A 17,952-nucleotide genomic window follows, 5' to 3' on the forward strand; every position below is an offset into this window, starting at 1 on the left:
CCTTGATTTGATTCCATTTTTGAAGCCAGGTAATTAATAATACATTGACACGGTTCCAAAAAGTCAAAACGATATAGAAAAGTCAACACAAAAGAAATTTCACTTCCATCCCTGTTCCCATCCACCATTTACATTTATATTAGTGCCCTTTATCCTCCTGGTGTTGCTTTATGCATATTCTTATGCTCTCCCCGCCCCCTAGACCTTTTTTACACAAATTACAGCATACTGTCTATGGCGTTCTGTGTTTCGTCCTTTCCCACCTGATCATACATGCTGGAGACCTTTATCAGTTCAAGAGGGTCCTCCTCGTTCTGTTTTACAGCAAGTCGTGTTCCACTGTGTGGATGTATCAGTGTATCTAACCTATCGTTTTTACAGCTGGGTTGCTGTATTAAAACAATGCTGAGGTGAATCATTGCGTATATACTTTTGTACATGTACGGGTGTATGGGCAGTTTGAGCTCCAAGACCTGAGATTGCTACTTCAAGAGTAAATAATTGGATAGGTATTGCCGGATTCTCCTCCACACGTGGTTGTGCGGTCCCACCAACGGGGGATTCATTTCCCCACAGCTCAGCCAACAGAATGTTGTCAAATGAGGTCTTTTGTCCGTCTGCTAGATGACAGATGATACCTTAGTTTAATCTGAATTTCTCTTGTGATGATTAAGATTTTCATCTGAGGTGTAAGGGACATATGGTGTTTTTCTATGAACTGTCTGTTCATGGCTCTTAGTCCACTTTTCTATTGGGTTCTTGGCCTTGGTATTTTTCTTTTTAATATTGAAGACTTCTTTATTTAGCAGAGATTAGAATGGGCTCTACTATCAACGTACTACAGAACTATAGCTTTAAAAGTCTTAAGGGAGTTATTCATGTCACCCTCTACTCCTTGGAAACAGCAATCCCCTAGTCCCAATTAGAGAATTTTATTAGTTTTCTGACTTAAAAGTAATGTACATTCACTATAGAAATACTGGAAGAAATGTAAACCACTCATGTTTGCACTTTCTCATATTTCTTTTCTAAGTACATAAAACACAAAGGGGACTTCTTCCCACCTTTATACTCTGCTACTCCCCATTCCTCCAAGCAAGGAAACAAACAAAAATATGGTCATATTTAGGGGCTGTGATCTCTGCAAACTTCGTATCCTTCCTGGCATCATGGTAACTTTAGAAATGGTCTTCTGAGAGGGACCTGGGAGAAAAGGAAGGCTGCTTATCCTATTCGGTAATTTGCCACCATCTCAAAGTATTTGATTAAAGGGTCCTGTTGCATCTTCTCTGGCCCTTCCAAATCAAGCACTTGGTTAAAAATATTTTAATTTCAGTGAGTAGCACATCAGAAATAACAACAAACACTTGAATGTGATGGTAATTTTAAGTTAAAATTTATATTTGGAAATAAAAATTCATAATAACAAATTTTTAATAAAATTGTCACATAGGGGTTTCCCTGGTGGCACAGTGGTTGAGAGTCCGCCTGCCGATGCAGGGGACGCAGGTTCGTGCCCTGGTCCGGGAGGATCCCACATGCCGTGGAGCGGCTGGGCCTGTAAGCCATGGCCGCTGAGCCTGCGTGTCCGGAGCCTGTGCCCCACAACGGAAGAGGCCACAACACTGAGAGGCCCGCACACTTTAAGATACTTCATTGACTTCGAAAAAATTACAGACATAGCCAAAACAAAAAGCTTTCATTTATAAACGTGAGTTCCTTTCTTTCAGCAAAAGAAGGCTCACAGGAAATGTCAGACTGAAAAGCAGCAGGATACAGCGATGCAGGGACAGCTCAACATCTCCTGAGCTAGGAGGCTCCTAGCCTGCTGTCCACGGCTCAGGGCTGTGCTGCTTCTCCTCTCTGGCCTTCAGTTTCCCTGGGCACCAAAGGAGGGAAGACTGAATGACTGCTAACGTCCTGCATGCCATGGTCCTTTCATTTCAGAGAACCGTATATGATCACAACAGTATCATTCTCCTTTGATTATAAATGTCAACAAAATACAACTTAACATGCTCAAAAATTTTACTACAAAGAGTGCTATGATTTTTCCCATCCTTGGCAAAGGATGGTTGAGGGCCCAGATTATTGGGCCACACTCACCGCTTATTTTGGAAAATGAGGAAATGCTAATGAAACTGCTTTTATGGGCTGACGTTCATGGATGGCAGAAAGGGACATTCCAGAAGGAGTCCAGGATTTGCTCTTCGGGAGTACTTCAGCTCCCAAAGCTTGGTGGCCAAGTGCACACGTGGCCACACCCATGTCTGCGTGCCGTCTGTCAAGGTCACTGAGCACTTGTTATCGTTGAAGGGGAATGAGAGACCTCAGGATTTTCCCCCAACAACACTCTGAGCGTCTTGTAAATCATATTCATATTCATACACTTAAGCATTAATTTACATACTTAATTTCTGACAGGCTGACAACTGCAGCCCTTCTCCCCCTCGGTGTAAAGTGAGAAGTGAATTGTTATTCAGTGTATCCAGTACAGTGGTAATGGTGCTAGCTGTATTTTATATAATGTGCTATCTGCAGAAAGGCAGATAAGAATTTAATATCCAATTAAAAGCTGTCATTGAAAAAATTGAAAAAAAAAAAGTGCTACAACTTTTATTATGACTCTCACCATCTTTTGAAAATTTCCATTTCAGAAGTTTGATTTGGTTCACTTTCTTGGAGCTTCTTGCCTTGGGAGCATCCTCCATGTACACCTCCATGTACATGAAGAAACTAGCCAGCATTCCTTTTCCTGAAGCCGTAGTCTATGGCTCTGCCTTCATGACATAGGATGCGCTGTGTCCCTGTTCAGGCTCAAGCCATCTTCTAATTACAAGTGCCCGGCTGATTGATTTACTGTTTCTTCCTCACACCTCACTGTGTATTCTGTAAGTTGTATTTTAGTATGTTCCTATAGAATTTCTTCAATTCATGCTGCTATCAGTGTGATCAAAGTTTGAGGTTTTGCATAAGAGCCCTTCAGATACTCTGTGGGAATGCGAGGCCCAGCAGCTGGTGGGAAGAGTTGCATTTCAGCACCTTATAGTCCTAACTCTGTCTCCCTCTATTAATGTTGCATTTAACCTGAGAGAGTCAACTTAGTTTTCTTGCATATTCTCAAGTAAAACATTTAGTTCCTTTTTCAATACTAAACATGATTTTTTCTTTTTTTTTAAACAACAAGGACATGCTCGGGACAGACATCACAACACCATGTGCTCAGATGGGTGATGTAAAAATACTATTGTCTTGTCTCCAAATACTAATTCTAAGATCAAGGTCTTCAAGCATTTGACCATGCACATGGACCACCAAGTTCGAGGATACATTATTCCACATCATCATGTCTATAGTTTGACAAAAACCAGAACATGTTCTCTGAAACAAGAGCATTGTCAATATCACTGAAACACATTACAGCAATGTTTAAATTCTTCCATAATTCCTTGAAAATCTGTAGCATAGCATAATCACTAAAACTTGCTAATTATGAGAGCTGTTAATTTACAATCATTTCCTCTCATAATGACTGTACCATTATCCATTTTTATTTATTCTTAATTAAATTCAATTTCAACTACCTGATTGTGTTTGAGGTAGCTTCATAGTAGTTTTATTGCTATGAAAGTGACATGTTTCCATGTATCACCTGGGGGATTAGATTAGATTTAAATGAGAGAGGAAAATATAGTTTATCAGTCACACCGTTTCCTCACTTGGCATACAGATTAAAAAAAAAAATCATCCGTTTCTTCAGTGATTAAAAATACAGTTCTTTTGTGAGCATAGACACAATACAAGGAATCTGTTTCTTTGCATGAAAAGTAGAATCATTGGAAAAGGACTCGAATTCTATTGCTACCTTTCGGTTAACCCGAGTGAGAATATGCATAAGCTCAAGCTTGTGAGCGTACTGTTTCAGCATTGCACAAAGTGACTGGATGAACCAGGATCCGTCCTTTGAATTTCGCCAGGAATAGTAACCTACAAGGCAAAATGTAACCAAAGTATCATGGATAGCCAATGTTAGCTGCTTTAATAAATTACGACATAATCATGAAGGTAAAAACAAGCATAAGCATCCATAGGTATTATTAGCCATAAAAATAAACAAACAAATAAATAAATAAATGACACCTTTGATTCCGGGGGAAAACAAAACAAAAACCAAATGGGTGCTTTATGTATACCTCTGCTTCGACAAGGAAAAGAGTTGTGGACTAACTTCACCACTGAGTTACTGAGAATTTTACTTCCTGGGCTTCCCTTCCAATAGGGAAGAAAAGGGTAACGTGCAGAAGATGCAAAAGCAAAGAAATGAAAAGGATCATTATAAGTAGCATCGTGTTGCAATCAGATTATTGGCTTATCCAAGAAATAACCTGCTTACGTACGCACACACATCTGAGTGGCCTAAATTTGTCTACAGGGCATCTGAATAGAGTATAATAAACACATTATAGTATATTCAAAAGTCCAAAAAGGGGAAATAGTGTATTTGTTGTTCTTTTCCCAGATCAGCTATTGGATCCGTTCCTTTTTTTCAGCTGTGCCACACGGCTTGTGAGACCTTAGTTCCCCGACCAGGGATCGAACCCAGGCCCGTGGCAGTGAAAGCACTGAGTCCTAACCACTGGACTGCTTGGGAATTCCCTGGATCCATTGCTTTTAATTTGAAAGTACTTTATCTGGAAAGATGCCTGGGGGTTAAAAGAAGTCACATTGACTATATTTAAAAAGGTAATACTGTTTAAAAATACATTTGCCCTATATTTCCAAACTTTGTGACACCCTTAGTTGTATAAGTAAACAGTTGTATGATCAATAAATATTTATTTATATGATGACACGTATAATACAACCACAAAAAAGTGGAGGTTGATAACCTATTCATAAATCATTTTTAACTCTATTTTCCCTCATTCCATTTCTACCTGCGGATATGCTATTCAGGCTTATCCTTTCAATTTCCTATCTTCCAAAGAATTCCTGGAAAACACAGTTCTCCCCTATTCCAGGAAGTGGGCAAAGCTCTGACTTGTCCTATGTTTTAATACAGTTTCCATGTGGTATCAAGTTCATGAATGACACTATGTAAGTATGCTTTCCTATAGATGCATATTTTCTAGCCCAACTTTGCTAAAGACAACTTTTTAAGACTTGTCTGTGGTTAAGGTACCCTAAAATACAGACAAGTTGGCTTTTTAAAAAAAAATTTATTTATTTACTTATTTTGGCTGAGTTGGGTCTTCGTTGCTACGTGCAGGCTTTCTCTAGTTGCAGGGAGCGGGGGCTACTCTTTGCCGTGGTGCGCAGGCTTCTCACTGCGGTGGCCTCTCCTGCCGCGGAGCACGGGCTCTAGGCGTGCAGGCTTCAATAGTTGTGGCACGTGGGCTCAGTAGTTATGGCTCACGGGCTCTAGAGCACAGGCTCAGCAGTTGTTGCGCACGGGCCTAGCTGCTCTGCGGCATGTGGGATCTTCCCGGACCAGGGCTCGAACCCGTGTCCCCTGCATTGGCAGGCGGACTCCCAACCACTGCACCACCAGGGGAGCCCCAAGTTGGCTTTTTATGAATATCAAAATCATGACAGCCTTTGGAACACACTCTTCATTGTTTAAAATCTACATATAACATTCAGTATTAGTACGTTTCTTACCAGGTGCTGTAGAATATGCATACAAGAAGTCCGCCTCAACTGGTATTTTCTGACAGGCCATGTCATCCTCAGCACCACTGTCTGTCTCAATACCACAGTCCAGTTCTGTGCCTCGGCAAGCCTAGAGGTTAGAAAATAAACATTTATTTAAAGAGTTAAAAAAAAGAAAAGAAACTAAACATTTATTTAAAAAATATGTGTGTACATGTACAACTGTTATTTCTAAGAAATGCAAAGGCTCTGTAAAAATTGATGTTAATTATGCAGAATCCTTTTGCTAGAAGTCTAAAATTAAAATTTATCCTCTATCTCCTAAGTGGTAGTTTAAATAAACAAAAAACTAACAATAGTTCAGTAGCTTCAGGGAAAAAAATAAATTTTTTTGATAATCCGCAATTGAGTAAATTAATCCCTAATGAATCCTCAATAACCAGGTTGCTCAGTTATATATTACCTGAATAACAAAAAGTTTAGGTTTGCCAGTTAGGCTTATACAACAGTCCCCTCTGAAGAAACCTGTTAATTTTTTCAGATCGACAGGTCCATTTGTTCCAAAAATTTTTCCTTCCTCGCCATGGCTTAGAAGCACGCAAATAAAACTGCTCCTTTTGCTATGATCTTCTTTAGAAACTGGGAAAACGTTCACAAACAAGAAAAACCATCAGAAAACCAATGCAATTTTATTCAACCATTTCATATGCACTGTATGGGAATAAGATGAAGAAACCTGAGAACAGAACTAAGAGATCATGTAAACCCAACTTAGGGCAGAGCAACACACCTCAAACCACTCTAGTGAGTTGGTATGAATAACTTGTTTTACTGACATAAAATATATAGAGTAAAAAAAAAAAAAAAAAATATATATATATATATAGAGAGATAGAGAGAGAGAGAGAGAGAGAGAGAGAGAGAGTAGGATTGTGTACAGTTTAGTTCCACAGTTCTCATGCTTTACTTTTATATGTGTATAATTACAGCTACATTGTAACATAAATTGGACAACGAAGATCATTCTTTTCATTATTTCTTACCACTGTACATTAATTCCAAAATTTCTTCACATGTAAGATCATTTTTATTCCTAACTTCATATTTCAAGTTCGTGAAGGTTTCCCAGAGGTTTGCTGCATCTACGTCTGTACCAGACCGACATGCCATCCCTTGAACAGAAAAAGTTACTTTTAGTTGCATTAAAAAAAAAAATTTGACTTAACCTGGTGGCGCAGTGGTTAAGAATCCGCCTGCTAATGCAGGGGATACGGGTTTGAGCCCTGGTCTGGGAAGATCCCACATGTCACGGAGCAACTAAGTCTGTGCACCACAACTACTGAGCCTGCACTCTAGAGCCCGCGGGCCGCAACTACTGAGCCCACATGCTGCAACTACTGAAGCCCGCGTGCCTAGAGCCCGTGCTCCTCAACATGAGAAGCCACAGCAATGAGAAGCCCGTGCACCACAACTAGAGTAAGCTCGTGTGCAGCAATGAAGACCCAGTGCAGCCAAAAATAAAACATATATAAAAATAAATTTTAAAAAGACCCATAAATTGCTTTGAAATGAACTATTCAGTGATTCACACAATCTACAGTAAACTCTTCCTTGCAAATGCTAAGAAAATTCAATATTCTGATCGTGGTGACACAAAGTCTCTTTCATTTCTTAGCATATAAGACACTTCATAACATAAACTGTTATAGTGTTACAGTCACAAAGACGTCTTTCACAGCTGCTTAGATAGTGAAAAACAAACTTAAATGCCTAACAAGAGAGGTTTGGTTAAATAAATTAAAAGTCATTTATATAATGGGATACTATACTGCCACTGAAATTTTGTAGACAAAATTTTGCCATGGGAAAATGGTCACTTAAAAAAAAAAGCATAGGATCCTACTTTAAAGAAAAAATTATAAGTATATACACACACACACATACATATTGTACATACACAAACACACATATACCACCACACACACATATGTATCAATACACACCTCACAAACTCAGAGGAACTATTTCTTTGATTTCAAGTTCCCAACAATTCTAAGATACATTAGTACTTTTCATAACACCTTTTCAGGAAAAACCCCACAAACCACTAGCCACTTTAGCACTGTTCATCAGCTATTCTGCTCTGCGTGGTCTCCATTAAGCCTTCTAACCACCATGAGACCGTTATCATGACTGGCTTCATTTGCACAGATGTGGGAGCACAGAGGAGTCCAGGAACTTGAACAAAGTACTGAAGCTGGTGAGCAGACTGTACCCAGGAGTCCTGGGCTTTCCTCATGCCTTTACAGCGCCTTCCACATACACGTACGGATTGACTGAACAGTGAATTCAGATTTAAAAATCCTAAAGTGCTGCAGGGGGAGGGCACACATTGAGTAAACTTAACACATATGCATAGAAAAAAGACTAGATGTTTCTAGCTCCAAATTATTGTTGATTATCTGAGTAGTGTGATTAGGTGTGATTTCAATTTTTCTTTTGCTAATCTGTAATTTCTGAAATGTATATTATGGCCATATATTATTTTTATAAAATTAAAGTAAGCTCATCAAGGTTTTGACATTGGAAAGGCTGAGGACACCATGCAGCTGTGTGACAAGGTGACTGAACTCTGGTCCTGGTTTGTGAGCCACTTAGTAGTTGAACAAAAAATACCAGGCTGTCAGAGGTGGCTGTGAGAACCTGATCTTCAAATTTCAAAGCAGAAAAGGGGCTCACTCTAAGGCTAAAGCCAGACTACAGGCCTAAGTATTTTTGGGGGGAGAGTAGAACAATTTTCCCCCTCCCCCTTTAAAGATAAGTAAGTACTCGGGATGTACTAGAGATACAACATACAATGTGATAAACATAATTAACACTGTTGTATGTTATATATGAAAGTTGTTAAGAGAGGAAATCCTAAGAGTTCTCATCACAAGGAAAAAAGCTTTTTTCTAGTTCTTTAATGTTGTATCTATTGGAGTTGATGGACGTTCACTAAACTTATTGTGATAATCATTTCATGATCTATGGAAATCGAATCATTATGCTGTACACCTTAAACTTATCAGTGCTGTGTGTAAATTATATCTCAATAAAACTGGACAGAAAAAAAACTCCAATAAGTTCAACAATGTAAAATTCTATGGGACAAGGGCATTATAACTAGCAACGTGAGGCAGAATACCCAACGGTTGAAGGTTGTATCTCAACTTAGAGCCGAAAGCAATATAAATGGTGCCATTCAGGTTTAGACACTCATCTTCAACTACTTTTTCCTCACTCCTTATAATGAATCTAACATCAAATCCAGCTTATCTTTCCAGTGTAATCTGGCTTCTTTCCCTTTTCACCAGCACTCTGGTAGATAGCCTCCTAAACTGAATCAGCAGATTCTAGTTTCTTTAACTAAAATTAATTCTAATACAATTAATATGCAAATTCAAAGAATTATCAGAGCACCAATTTAAAAATGAAAAATGAAGAAACAGCCAAAGTGTTCATTCATATGGTAAATTATGCAAGTCAAGTGAACATTATATTTAGGGAATGGGATATTATATAATCATTAAAATAACGGATATGAAAATTATACAGCAACACAAAAAACGCTTATATTACATTAAATGGAACAAGCAAAATACAATATTGCTTACTATTATGGATAAAATTAAGCTTTGAAAGAAACTGTCAAGGAAAAAATATCAAGTAATACAGTAAGATGTTAAATAGCTTTTTAGGATCGTGAGGGATTTTATTTTTTACATTCTCTTAAAAACAACCTCTGAAAGTATTATTAGATTCAAGCCATACATAGTATAGAGACTGAGAACGGGATCTGGTGATCAGGCTATGGTGAACCTAACAGCAACTTCTACAGAGCTGTTGAGGTAGAAACAGAGAAAACAGAATCAAAGGAATGGAAAGAAGAGAAGATGGCAAGTTTAAAGTACGTGTTTTTAAGATTTAGGGAAGGAGACAAAAATCAGATCAAAGCTTAAGAGGCAGCAGGGTAAAAGAAAGGTCTCTTTAAGGTTGGGGAGTCTGTTTTCTTTTCAGGGGAAGAAGAGAAAGTCAACAGAATGAATGAAGGCACAGGTGAAGTGGCACAGAAAGTGGATTCAGAGCACCAACGCTGAGTCCCAGTTCTGCTACTAAATCATCTGTGGGACTCTGTGCAAGGATTTTTAACCTTTCGGCATCTAATGGTGGTTAGTTTTCAGGGGTGCTCTAAGAATTAAACAAGACAATTTCTGTGAGTGCCTTGCACAGTTCCTGGAATGGAAAAATACTTCTACTTACTATTTGTTGAGATCCTTCCATTAACATGAAAGAGGGAGCAGGAAGATAAAGAAGCAAGGGTTACACAGAAGTCAGGGCAGAAGAGATAAACATACAGATAGAAGAGGGAGAGATATTGATGATGGGTAGAAGATTAAGAGTTCATGTTGAATTGTAGGACCCATAGGGTCCTGCTCTATCTCTACTTCATGGCTATTCTGTGTCATTAGTTTACTAAATAATAACATCAATTCTGTTTTTTATACTACACCAAATATAAATGGTACAAATACTTGTAAAGGATTAAAAACTATCTTATGATACATACCAGTACTTTCATGAAAGTTCTTATTATTAATTATTATACATAAACCCCTTTCAGGATAATCCATTTTGTAACTATAGTCCAAGGATATTCCAGAGTCCATTGATTTGCTTCCATGTAAGATCTTTCTGTTTGGAAATCAAACAACAGTTTACAAAGAGAGAAATGACCAATGCTGCTGTTCACATTGACACAACTTCTCTAACACATAGGAACAGTTAACATTTGTTGAATATAATATGCCAGGTTGTGTGCAACAGGCTTTCCCTCACTAAAATTTCACAAAAACCCATTTCACAGATGAGGAAGTGACCACTATGAGGCTGATGGTTATGCAGATACAGTGTCAGACCCAAGGCTGAAAGCATCTGTTGAACTTCAGAGTTCAGACTTTTAATCTCTGTATTTTGCTTTCCTCTAAATTTTATTAAAATTTCATCAAATTCATTTTATACTTAAATTTTTTTAAACTTTCTAAAATATTTTATCCTTCAAGGTAAGAGTGAAATCATAAAAATTACCCTGAAATGATAGGGAAACCAACAAAAGGCAACTATGACTCAAAACACAATATTTATCACAATTCCTAAATTGTTCCTTAAACCCTGTGCACTGAACAAACTAATAATTTATTGCTACATAGAATCACTGTTGCAAATAATTGAAAATACTTGTCTAAAGGTCACTTATCCAAAAACCTCTGTTATCTAGACCAGGGTCAATAAACTTTTTCTCAAAGTGCCAAATATTAAGTATTTTAGGCTGGCTGGCTGCCTGTACAGACTCTGTTGCAGCCCACTCCATCCAGCTGGTGGAAGTCGTCCAGGACAATATGTAAACGAATGGGTGTGGCTATGCTTCAATAAAACTTGACCGAAACAGTCTGCAAACCTGATCCTTGACCTGGACCAGGAATCAGGAAACAACAGCAAAAAACTGATACCTAACGTCCATGTACCCACACACTCAACCTGGGAGTATTTCACATTATATGCAATTCTAAAAATACTGTTGGAAAAGGATAGTAAATTACTACCTTTTAAAATAGTAAATTATGTTCTGTATGATAGGAAAAGGTAGGAAAATGTGTAAATCAGTTTAAAAGGGTTTAAAAAAAGGCAAGAAACCTCTAAAATGAGACTGCCTTTCAAAAGGTTAATTTCTAGGCAAATTCCTTTGCTAAACAAATATTGCAAAAATCTTTATTGGTAACCTGTTAATAGCTCTGCTGTAACAGTATTGTTTAGTACTAAAATTAGTTTATAATTCCCTGGGTGGTCCAGAATAATAATACTGGACCCCAGAAATAAACTTTTAGAATTAAATATACCACAAGAGATCCCAAATGGATAATAACAGACATGAATTAAGAGTGTTTGAGTTCTATCTTTTCCCTTTCTCCATCTGCTGGTTATTGGAAGCATTAATGAGCAGAATATTCCAAAAAGGAAGATGGAGACAAAGGGTAAAAGATCATCTATAACCAGGCAATTCTTCCCCAGACTGAGAACTGGCATTTTATTTTAGCCTTAAAACTCACAAATAAACAGGAGGCCAAAAAACTCCCCCAAACACGAACCTCTCATCCTGCACAGAGATTCGGAGGGTGCCTCTGCCTCTCCTGGGTCATCCTTCTGCTACTAAGGCAGGGTTTCTGACAACACGTCAGGCACCCTCCCACCTCCCCACAGTTCCGTGAAAGTTTTATTTTAAGGAGGAGATTCAGAGAGGATAAGTTAACATGTGTATAGCCATGCAGCTGTCACAGGAGGTAGGAAGTCATCTGGGCCTCTCTGGCTTGAAAGCCCATATTCTTTCTGCTTCCTCAAACTTTGCTGTACTACATACACCCATCTTTCTCTGCTTGTATGAGATTCCATTTAAATACTCACGTCTCTGAAGTTTTAATGGATTTTGAATCCACTGAATTTTCATTGTTCTCCATGGATACTTTTATTAACTAGAATATAAAGAAAATGATGTTAATCAAAATCAGTCATTATAAGATCACTGCATTAATTATTCCAATGATTATGTCTCTAAATAAACACTATACGAATATTTTCATATTAGCAGTACCATCACTCTTCCAGCTTCACCTCTACTGTTCAAGGCTTCTGTGAGTCAAACCTGAGAACAATCCTTTGTAAAGGTATGTATAAGGTCGCCCATTTCTCTCTCTCGTTTTTAATTGAGCTATGAAGTACACATAGTGCACAGATAGGAAGTGTGCAGCCTGATACATTTTTACATTTGGATACCCCACCAGATCAAGATACACACGGCAACTTGTTTCTATTACAACAGATCTGGTCATTGGTAAGAACTCTGCCTTCCAACTCAATGCAGTTAAAACAAAAACCAAAAACGGTATACCTCACATAACACTATTCTACGATGCTTAGATTCCCAAGAGATTCAGCACCAGGAAGTTCCAAACCTCCACATAATCTTTACTCTTAAACTAGACATGAAAATCCCACTTTCTCATTTAAGGTGGTGGACCGGCTTTAGGAAACCTGGAAGTAAAAACTAAAGTTCCTGCTTTATTCTTCTGTCAGACAATTCTGTTTACCTCCCACAGTGAGTGAGTCCTTCTAATCAAGGCAGCTCTCACTTATGGCGCATTTATTATACAGCAAGTACTGTGCTAGGCATCTTATCTTTTATTTTCCCAACAATCTGAAAAGTCAGGAAACCCAACTCCTAGTGATTAGGTAGCTTTGTCCACAGACGCAAAGCTTAGTGATGGAGGCCCCCTTCTTCCCACTCTTCCCTACTGCCTCTGAAGAAGCCAGTTCCTTACTACCTGTCTGGAGTTCTACCATGTCTTCTCTAGCTTCCCCAAAGCAAAGGTACTTCTATGGCAATCTGCCTCCCTAAATAAAGAATACAGAAAAACAAGGACAAAAAATTTTTCTCCAGCCTCTAGAAGTCCTGCCTATCTCAAAAATTCCAATCAAAATAGAACTTTTAACCTAACTCCCACGCTAAAATCAGAAATCTTAAAAGAATACACACCCCGTCAACAGGACTCACTCAACCACAAAAGCATTTACAGAAAGTCCTAGGCTCCCTCCCCCTTTTTAAATTTAAATTTTTAAAACTGTGATAAAATATACATAAAATCTATCATTTTAACCATTTTTAAGTGTACAGTTCAGTGACATTAAGGACAGTCACAGTGTTGTATAAACATCACCACCATCCATTTCCAGAACTTTTTTATCTTCCCACACCTCCCCATTACCAAAGTCCCCCCTTTTAAGGTCTCTTGAAAATTAAGGAGACATCTCTTCTCTTCTCCAAAGCTCAGTTCCTTCCTCCTCTGTCCCTAAGTACGGTGTGCACCTATCGTGGGGGAAGATGGAAAAAAAAAATATGGAGAGGAAGTGTCACCATTTTGGAACCACCGAAGGGGGTAGTGTTTCACCTTCTCTCAAAGTCAGTCTTTGCTGTGCATTTCTACAAAAGCTCTTTGCTTTTCTATCATCTTACTTCCTGCAGTTTTTCTAGAAAACTAAGGCAGGATGCTGTGTACAACTGGGATGAACCATCTTGCAGTCAATAAGCAAATACTTCGTGAGCACGTTCTTTGTGCCAGGTGCCATTCTAGGCTCTAGGACAGAGTGGAAGACAAAACAAAATTCCTACCTTCAAGAAACTTTCATTCTAGAGAGGAAGAATAATTACAGATAATAAGATTTCAGATACTGATAGGGGCTATGAAGAAAACAAAATAGGGTAGAGTAATAGAGAGACTGGTAGTGTGAGCTACTTTAGCTGAGGAGGCTGGGAAAGCCATCTCTGAGGTGACATTGACAGAAAGAGCTAAATGACATAGAGGCCACCTAGAGAGGCTGCCTTGCTGGGGAAACGTCCAGCAAGTACAAAGGCCCTGAAAGAGTTTCGTGTATTCAAGGTGCAGAAAAGAAAACCAGTTCGATTAGTGCATGGAAAAGGAAGGGAAGGAGTGAAGGGAATTGAAGTGGGAAAGGCAAGATCATATAGGGCCTCAGGAGCCAAGAGGAGCTTTGATTCTATCCTTGTTGCAAGAAGGAGAAACCATTGGAGTGCTTGAAGCAGAGGAGGGACAGCATGCTTTAAAAAGATCACTCTGGGGCTTCCCTGGTGGCGCAGTGGTTGAGAGTCCGCCTGCCGCATCCCACATCACTCTGTCTGCTGAGTGGAGAATCCACTGCGGAAGCACAGAGGCCAGTGAGAAGCCCTCTGGAATAGTCCCGGAAAGAGATGATAAAGTTTGGACTATAGTTAAATAGTGGATATAGGTAATTAAGAGTCTGCAACTTGGGGAGAGAGCAGGGCTGGAGATATACTGGGGCACTCTGATGATTAGAGGGTTACTGGAGGAAGTGGAGCCAGCAGGAGACTAAAAAGAAGTGAGTGAAACGGGAAATCAGGTAGCTGGGGTGTACCAAAATATGCAGAAGCCTTCCAAAGAGTGTTTGATCATTTCAGATCTTGCTAAGAGGTCATTTCAGATGAGGACAGAGACCATTAGCTTTGGCAAGGAAGTAATGGGCATAGTGGGGATTGTCAGGAAAAACTGTCCCAGACTTGGAAATGGGTGAAGAAATTACTGGATGTTATTTCAGGGTGGTACTAGGCATTGGCTAGAGAAAGCTTGGGGATTATCCGATTTTACAGGGTGTCTTTTTTTTCCATTTTAAGACTTTATTATTTTAAAAAAAAATTTTTTTGGAGTATAGTTGATTTACAATATTATGTTAGTTTCAAGTGTACAGCAAAGTGAATCGGTTATACATATACATATATCCATTCTTTTTTAGATTCTTTTCCCATATAGGCCATTACAGAGTATTGAATAGAGTTCCCTGTGCTATACAGTAGGTCCTTACTAGTTGTCTCTATATAGTAGTATATATATGTCAATCCCAATCTCCTATTTATCCCTCCCCTAACCCATAACCATAAGTTTGTTTTCTATACCTGTGACTCTATTTCTGATTTGTAGATAAGTTCATTTGTATAGGGTGTCCTCTTTTCACTGACCTTCTCCTGACTAGACTATTTTACAACTTTGTAGGAAGTTAAGCCACAAAAAAAGGAAGCCATGCAGATGATTCTTATTGATAGCAATGAAAACAAGTTTTGTCTTGTAATGATGTAATGGATTTGCAACTTGTAGAAAAGATGACCCTCCCAAATTACACTTTATTGCCTTATAGGGTATTAACTAGTTTTGCTTCTATTAGCAAATTCATTTCATTATACCCAACCATTTACATCTATGTTTATTGTTCAAAGTCTCCTTTGAACTGGTCTTAACAACGGACTGGTTCTATTATCAATTAATTGAATAAAATGTTTGACATATTTTATATTTACACAACTGTCAAGTTTCATACTTTTTGAAAAGTATACTTTAAAAGGATCAATGTTGCTGCAATGGGTTGAGGAGAAAATGGGAAAAGAAAAATGAGTAAAGACAACAAAAGTGAGTCAACATAGTTTTACCGTGAAGGGGCAAGGAGAGGGGATGGTAGCTGAAAGGGGGCCAGGGGTAGAGGACATTTCTTGTTTGGCTTGGTTTTAAAGATGAGCCTTTTAAAGCATGATTTTATGCAGATGAGAATGATCCATAGAAAGTGAGAAATTAATAAGGCAAGAGGAGAAAAAGAGTGAAGTTCTTGGAGGGATGAGGGGGGTCTGTGAATCTAGCTCACATATGGGCAAGTATTAGCCTCAGATAAGAACAAGTGAGGGCTCATCCACTATAATAACGCAAGGAAGACAAATTAATTGGGCACAACGTATGAAGACTGGTGAACTGGATGCAAGGAGGATGAGGCACTTCTCACGTGATGGCACCCATTTTCTCTCTGTTTAGAAGAGACAACTTTGAGACAAAAGTCCCCAAATGTCTTAACTATACCTTCATGAGTACTTATGCGTGCATTTTACCAAGTAATACAAAAACTCATCATGCATACGTCTAGCAAAGCTGTGTGAGACAGGCATTCCCAGACATGAATAGAAGGGACATAAATTGGTATCACCTCCCGAAACATGTCCCTCCCACACTCCTCAATAAAAGGCTTGACATCTGCTCTAGGAAACTTACACTTCTAAGAATGCAGCCTAAGGAAATAACTCTAGGGATAAGGGAGAGGAGGGAAGGGGAAGGATATGTATTACTCATCAAAATATTGAAAATCTGTGCAGAGAAATAGTGAAGTCATGGTGTATCCAATACACTGGTTCTACAGTATCTTTACCTTTTAACTAACTGTTTATTAACAGTGGCTATCTCTGCGTGATGGGACCACTGGCAACTTAATTACTCCTTAATATTTTTCATATTTTCTATTTTTCTATAATGTCTACTTTTTTTAAGTTAGGAAACTGTAGTAAACATTATTTTATAAAATAATATCCTCCAACAATGGTAGACTATACCAACCAGTATTGTGTTAGCCAGTTTCAACTCTCAGCCCTGTTTCAAGAGCGATAAAAATAGTGGTACTTTACTACTATGAAAGCAGCAACCCTTCCTTGACTGCTGTGTACCACGTCCCAGTCTCTCTCTCTTTCTCTTCTTCTTTTGTATGTATAATAAACACATAATAGGCACATAGAAATCTCAAACTTCCTTCAACCATAAATACGGAGGCCAACTTGCCCCAACACAAGTCAAAATAATTATCCATCCATGGTTGAAAAACAAAGTTGTTAATTTGACTAATTGAGAGAACAATACAGGTTGGCTAACAATTCTGGAAATGCAGGCAGATACATAATAAATGGTTTATTGGCATTATATTATAATCCATGAGAAAATAGTGTTATTTATGTTTCAAGACTTTCTGGCCAGCCTGTGGAAAATCTGGAGTGAAAACACAGTGGGCTGGGAAAAAAGACAATAAAATTTCTGAAGGTGAACCCAGAGCTCCTGCCAGTGTCTTTCTGGTCCCAGAGTTTTGCCTCAAATTGGCGCTTTGAATGAGTCTGCCAAATGCAGGGTGCACGGTAGCTGTTCAGGAACCCCGAAAGGCTGCTATGTTCCCACCAATGATCAAGGGCATAAGACGTCTTACCAAACACTTCTGCAACAGCGCAGTGATTCTTGGACTGAAATATTAACTTCTAACAATCTTTTATTTCTTGCCAACAATAAAGCTGTGGGACAAAGCGATTCTATCCTTATGACCGGTAATAGAAAGTTTAGATTTACATAGTGGCAAGCTTTCCAGAATTTTAAAATACAGTTCACTCTTGAACAACTCAGGTTTGAACTGTACAGGTCCACTTACACATGGATTTTTTTTTTTTTTAAACGTGGATTTTTAAAAGTAGCAAATACTATATCACTACACCATCTGAGGTTAGCTGAATCCATGGATACAGAACCATGGCTATGGAGTGCCAACTAAAAATTATACACTCGGATTTTCGACTATAGGGAGGGTCCCCTAACCCCTCCTTGCTCAAGAGTCAACTGCATTTGGCTTCTTGGTTCATACCAAGGTTAAGATGTAACCTAGGGCTTCCCTGGTGGCACAGTGGTTAAGAATCCGCCTGCCAAGGCAGGGGACACGGGTTCGCGCCCTGGTCCGGGAAGATCCCACATGCCGCCGAGCAACGAAGCCCGTGTGCCACAACTACTGAGCCGGCGCTCTAGAGCCCGCGAGCCACAACTACGGAGTCCGTGT

The 17,952-nt window shown here is 38.8% G+C and overlaps 1 protein-coding gene across 5 annotated transcripts in view; it reads right to left on the reverse strand.

Annotated features, from left to right (window-relative positions):
• Window positions 1–17,952, reverse strand: part of CASP3 (caspase 3) — a 34,717-nt gene that overhangs the window by 7,222 nt on the left and 9,543 nt on the right. For 4 of the 5 annotated variants that reach the window (XR_003005196.1, XM_024759924.1, XM_024759923.1 and 1 more), the window contains exons 2-7: window positions 12,151–12,218; window positions 10,262–10,386; window positions 6,696–6,824; window positions 6,116–6,291; window positions 5,662–5,782; window positions 3,866–3,987 (exon numbers count right to left, since the gene is read on the reverse strand). Coding sequence is in view for 4 of the 5 variants with exons in the window: in XM_024759924.1 (XP_024615692.1) it covers window positions 3,866–3,987; window positions 5,662–5,782; window positions 6,116–6,291; window positions 6,696–6,824; window positions 10,262–10,386; window positions 12,151–12,203 (726 nt within the window). In the remaining variant the exon portion in view is untranslated. Of the gene's footprint in view, window positions 1–3,865; window positions 3,988–5,661; window positions 5,783–6,115; window positions 6,292–6,695; window positions 6,825–10,261; window positions 10,387–12,150; window positions 12,219–13,508; window positions 14,401–17,952 lie in introns of those variants that run through there. The other variant, XM_024759922.1, reaches the window with a different exon arrangement.

The sequence above is a fragment of the Neophocaena asiaeorientalis genome, unplaced genomic scaffold (genome assembly GCF_003031525.2).
Source record: "Neophocaena asiaeorientalis asiaeorientalis breed wild unplaced genomic scaffold, Neophocaena_asiaeorientalis_V1.1 scaffold521, whole genome shotgun sequence".
NCBI lineage: Eukaryota > Metazoa > Chordata > Mammalia > Artiodactyla > Phocoenidae > Neophocaena > Neophocaena asiaeorientalis.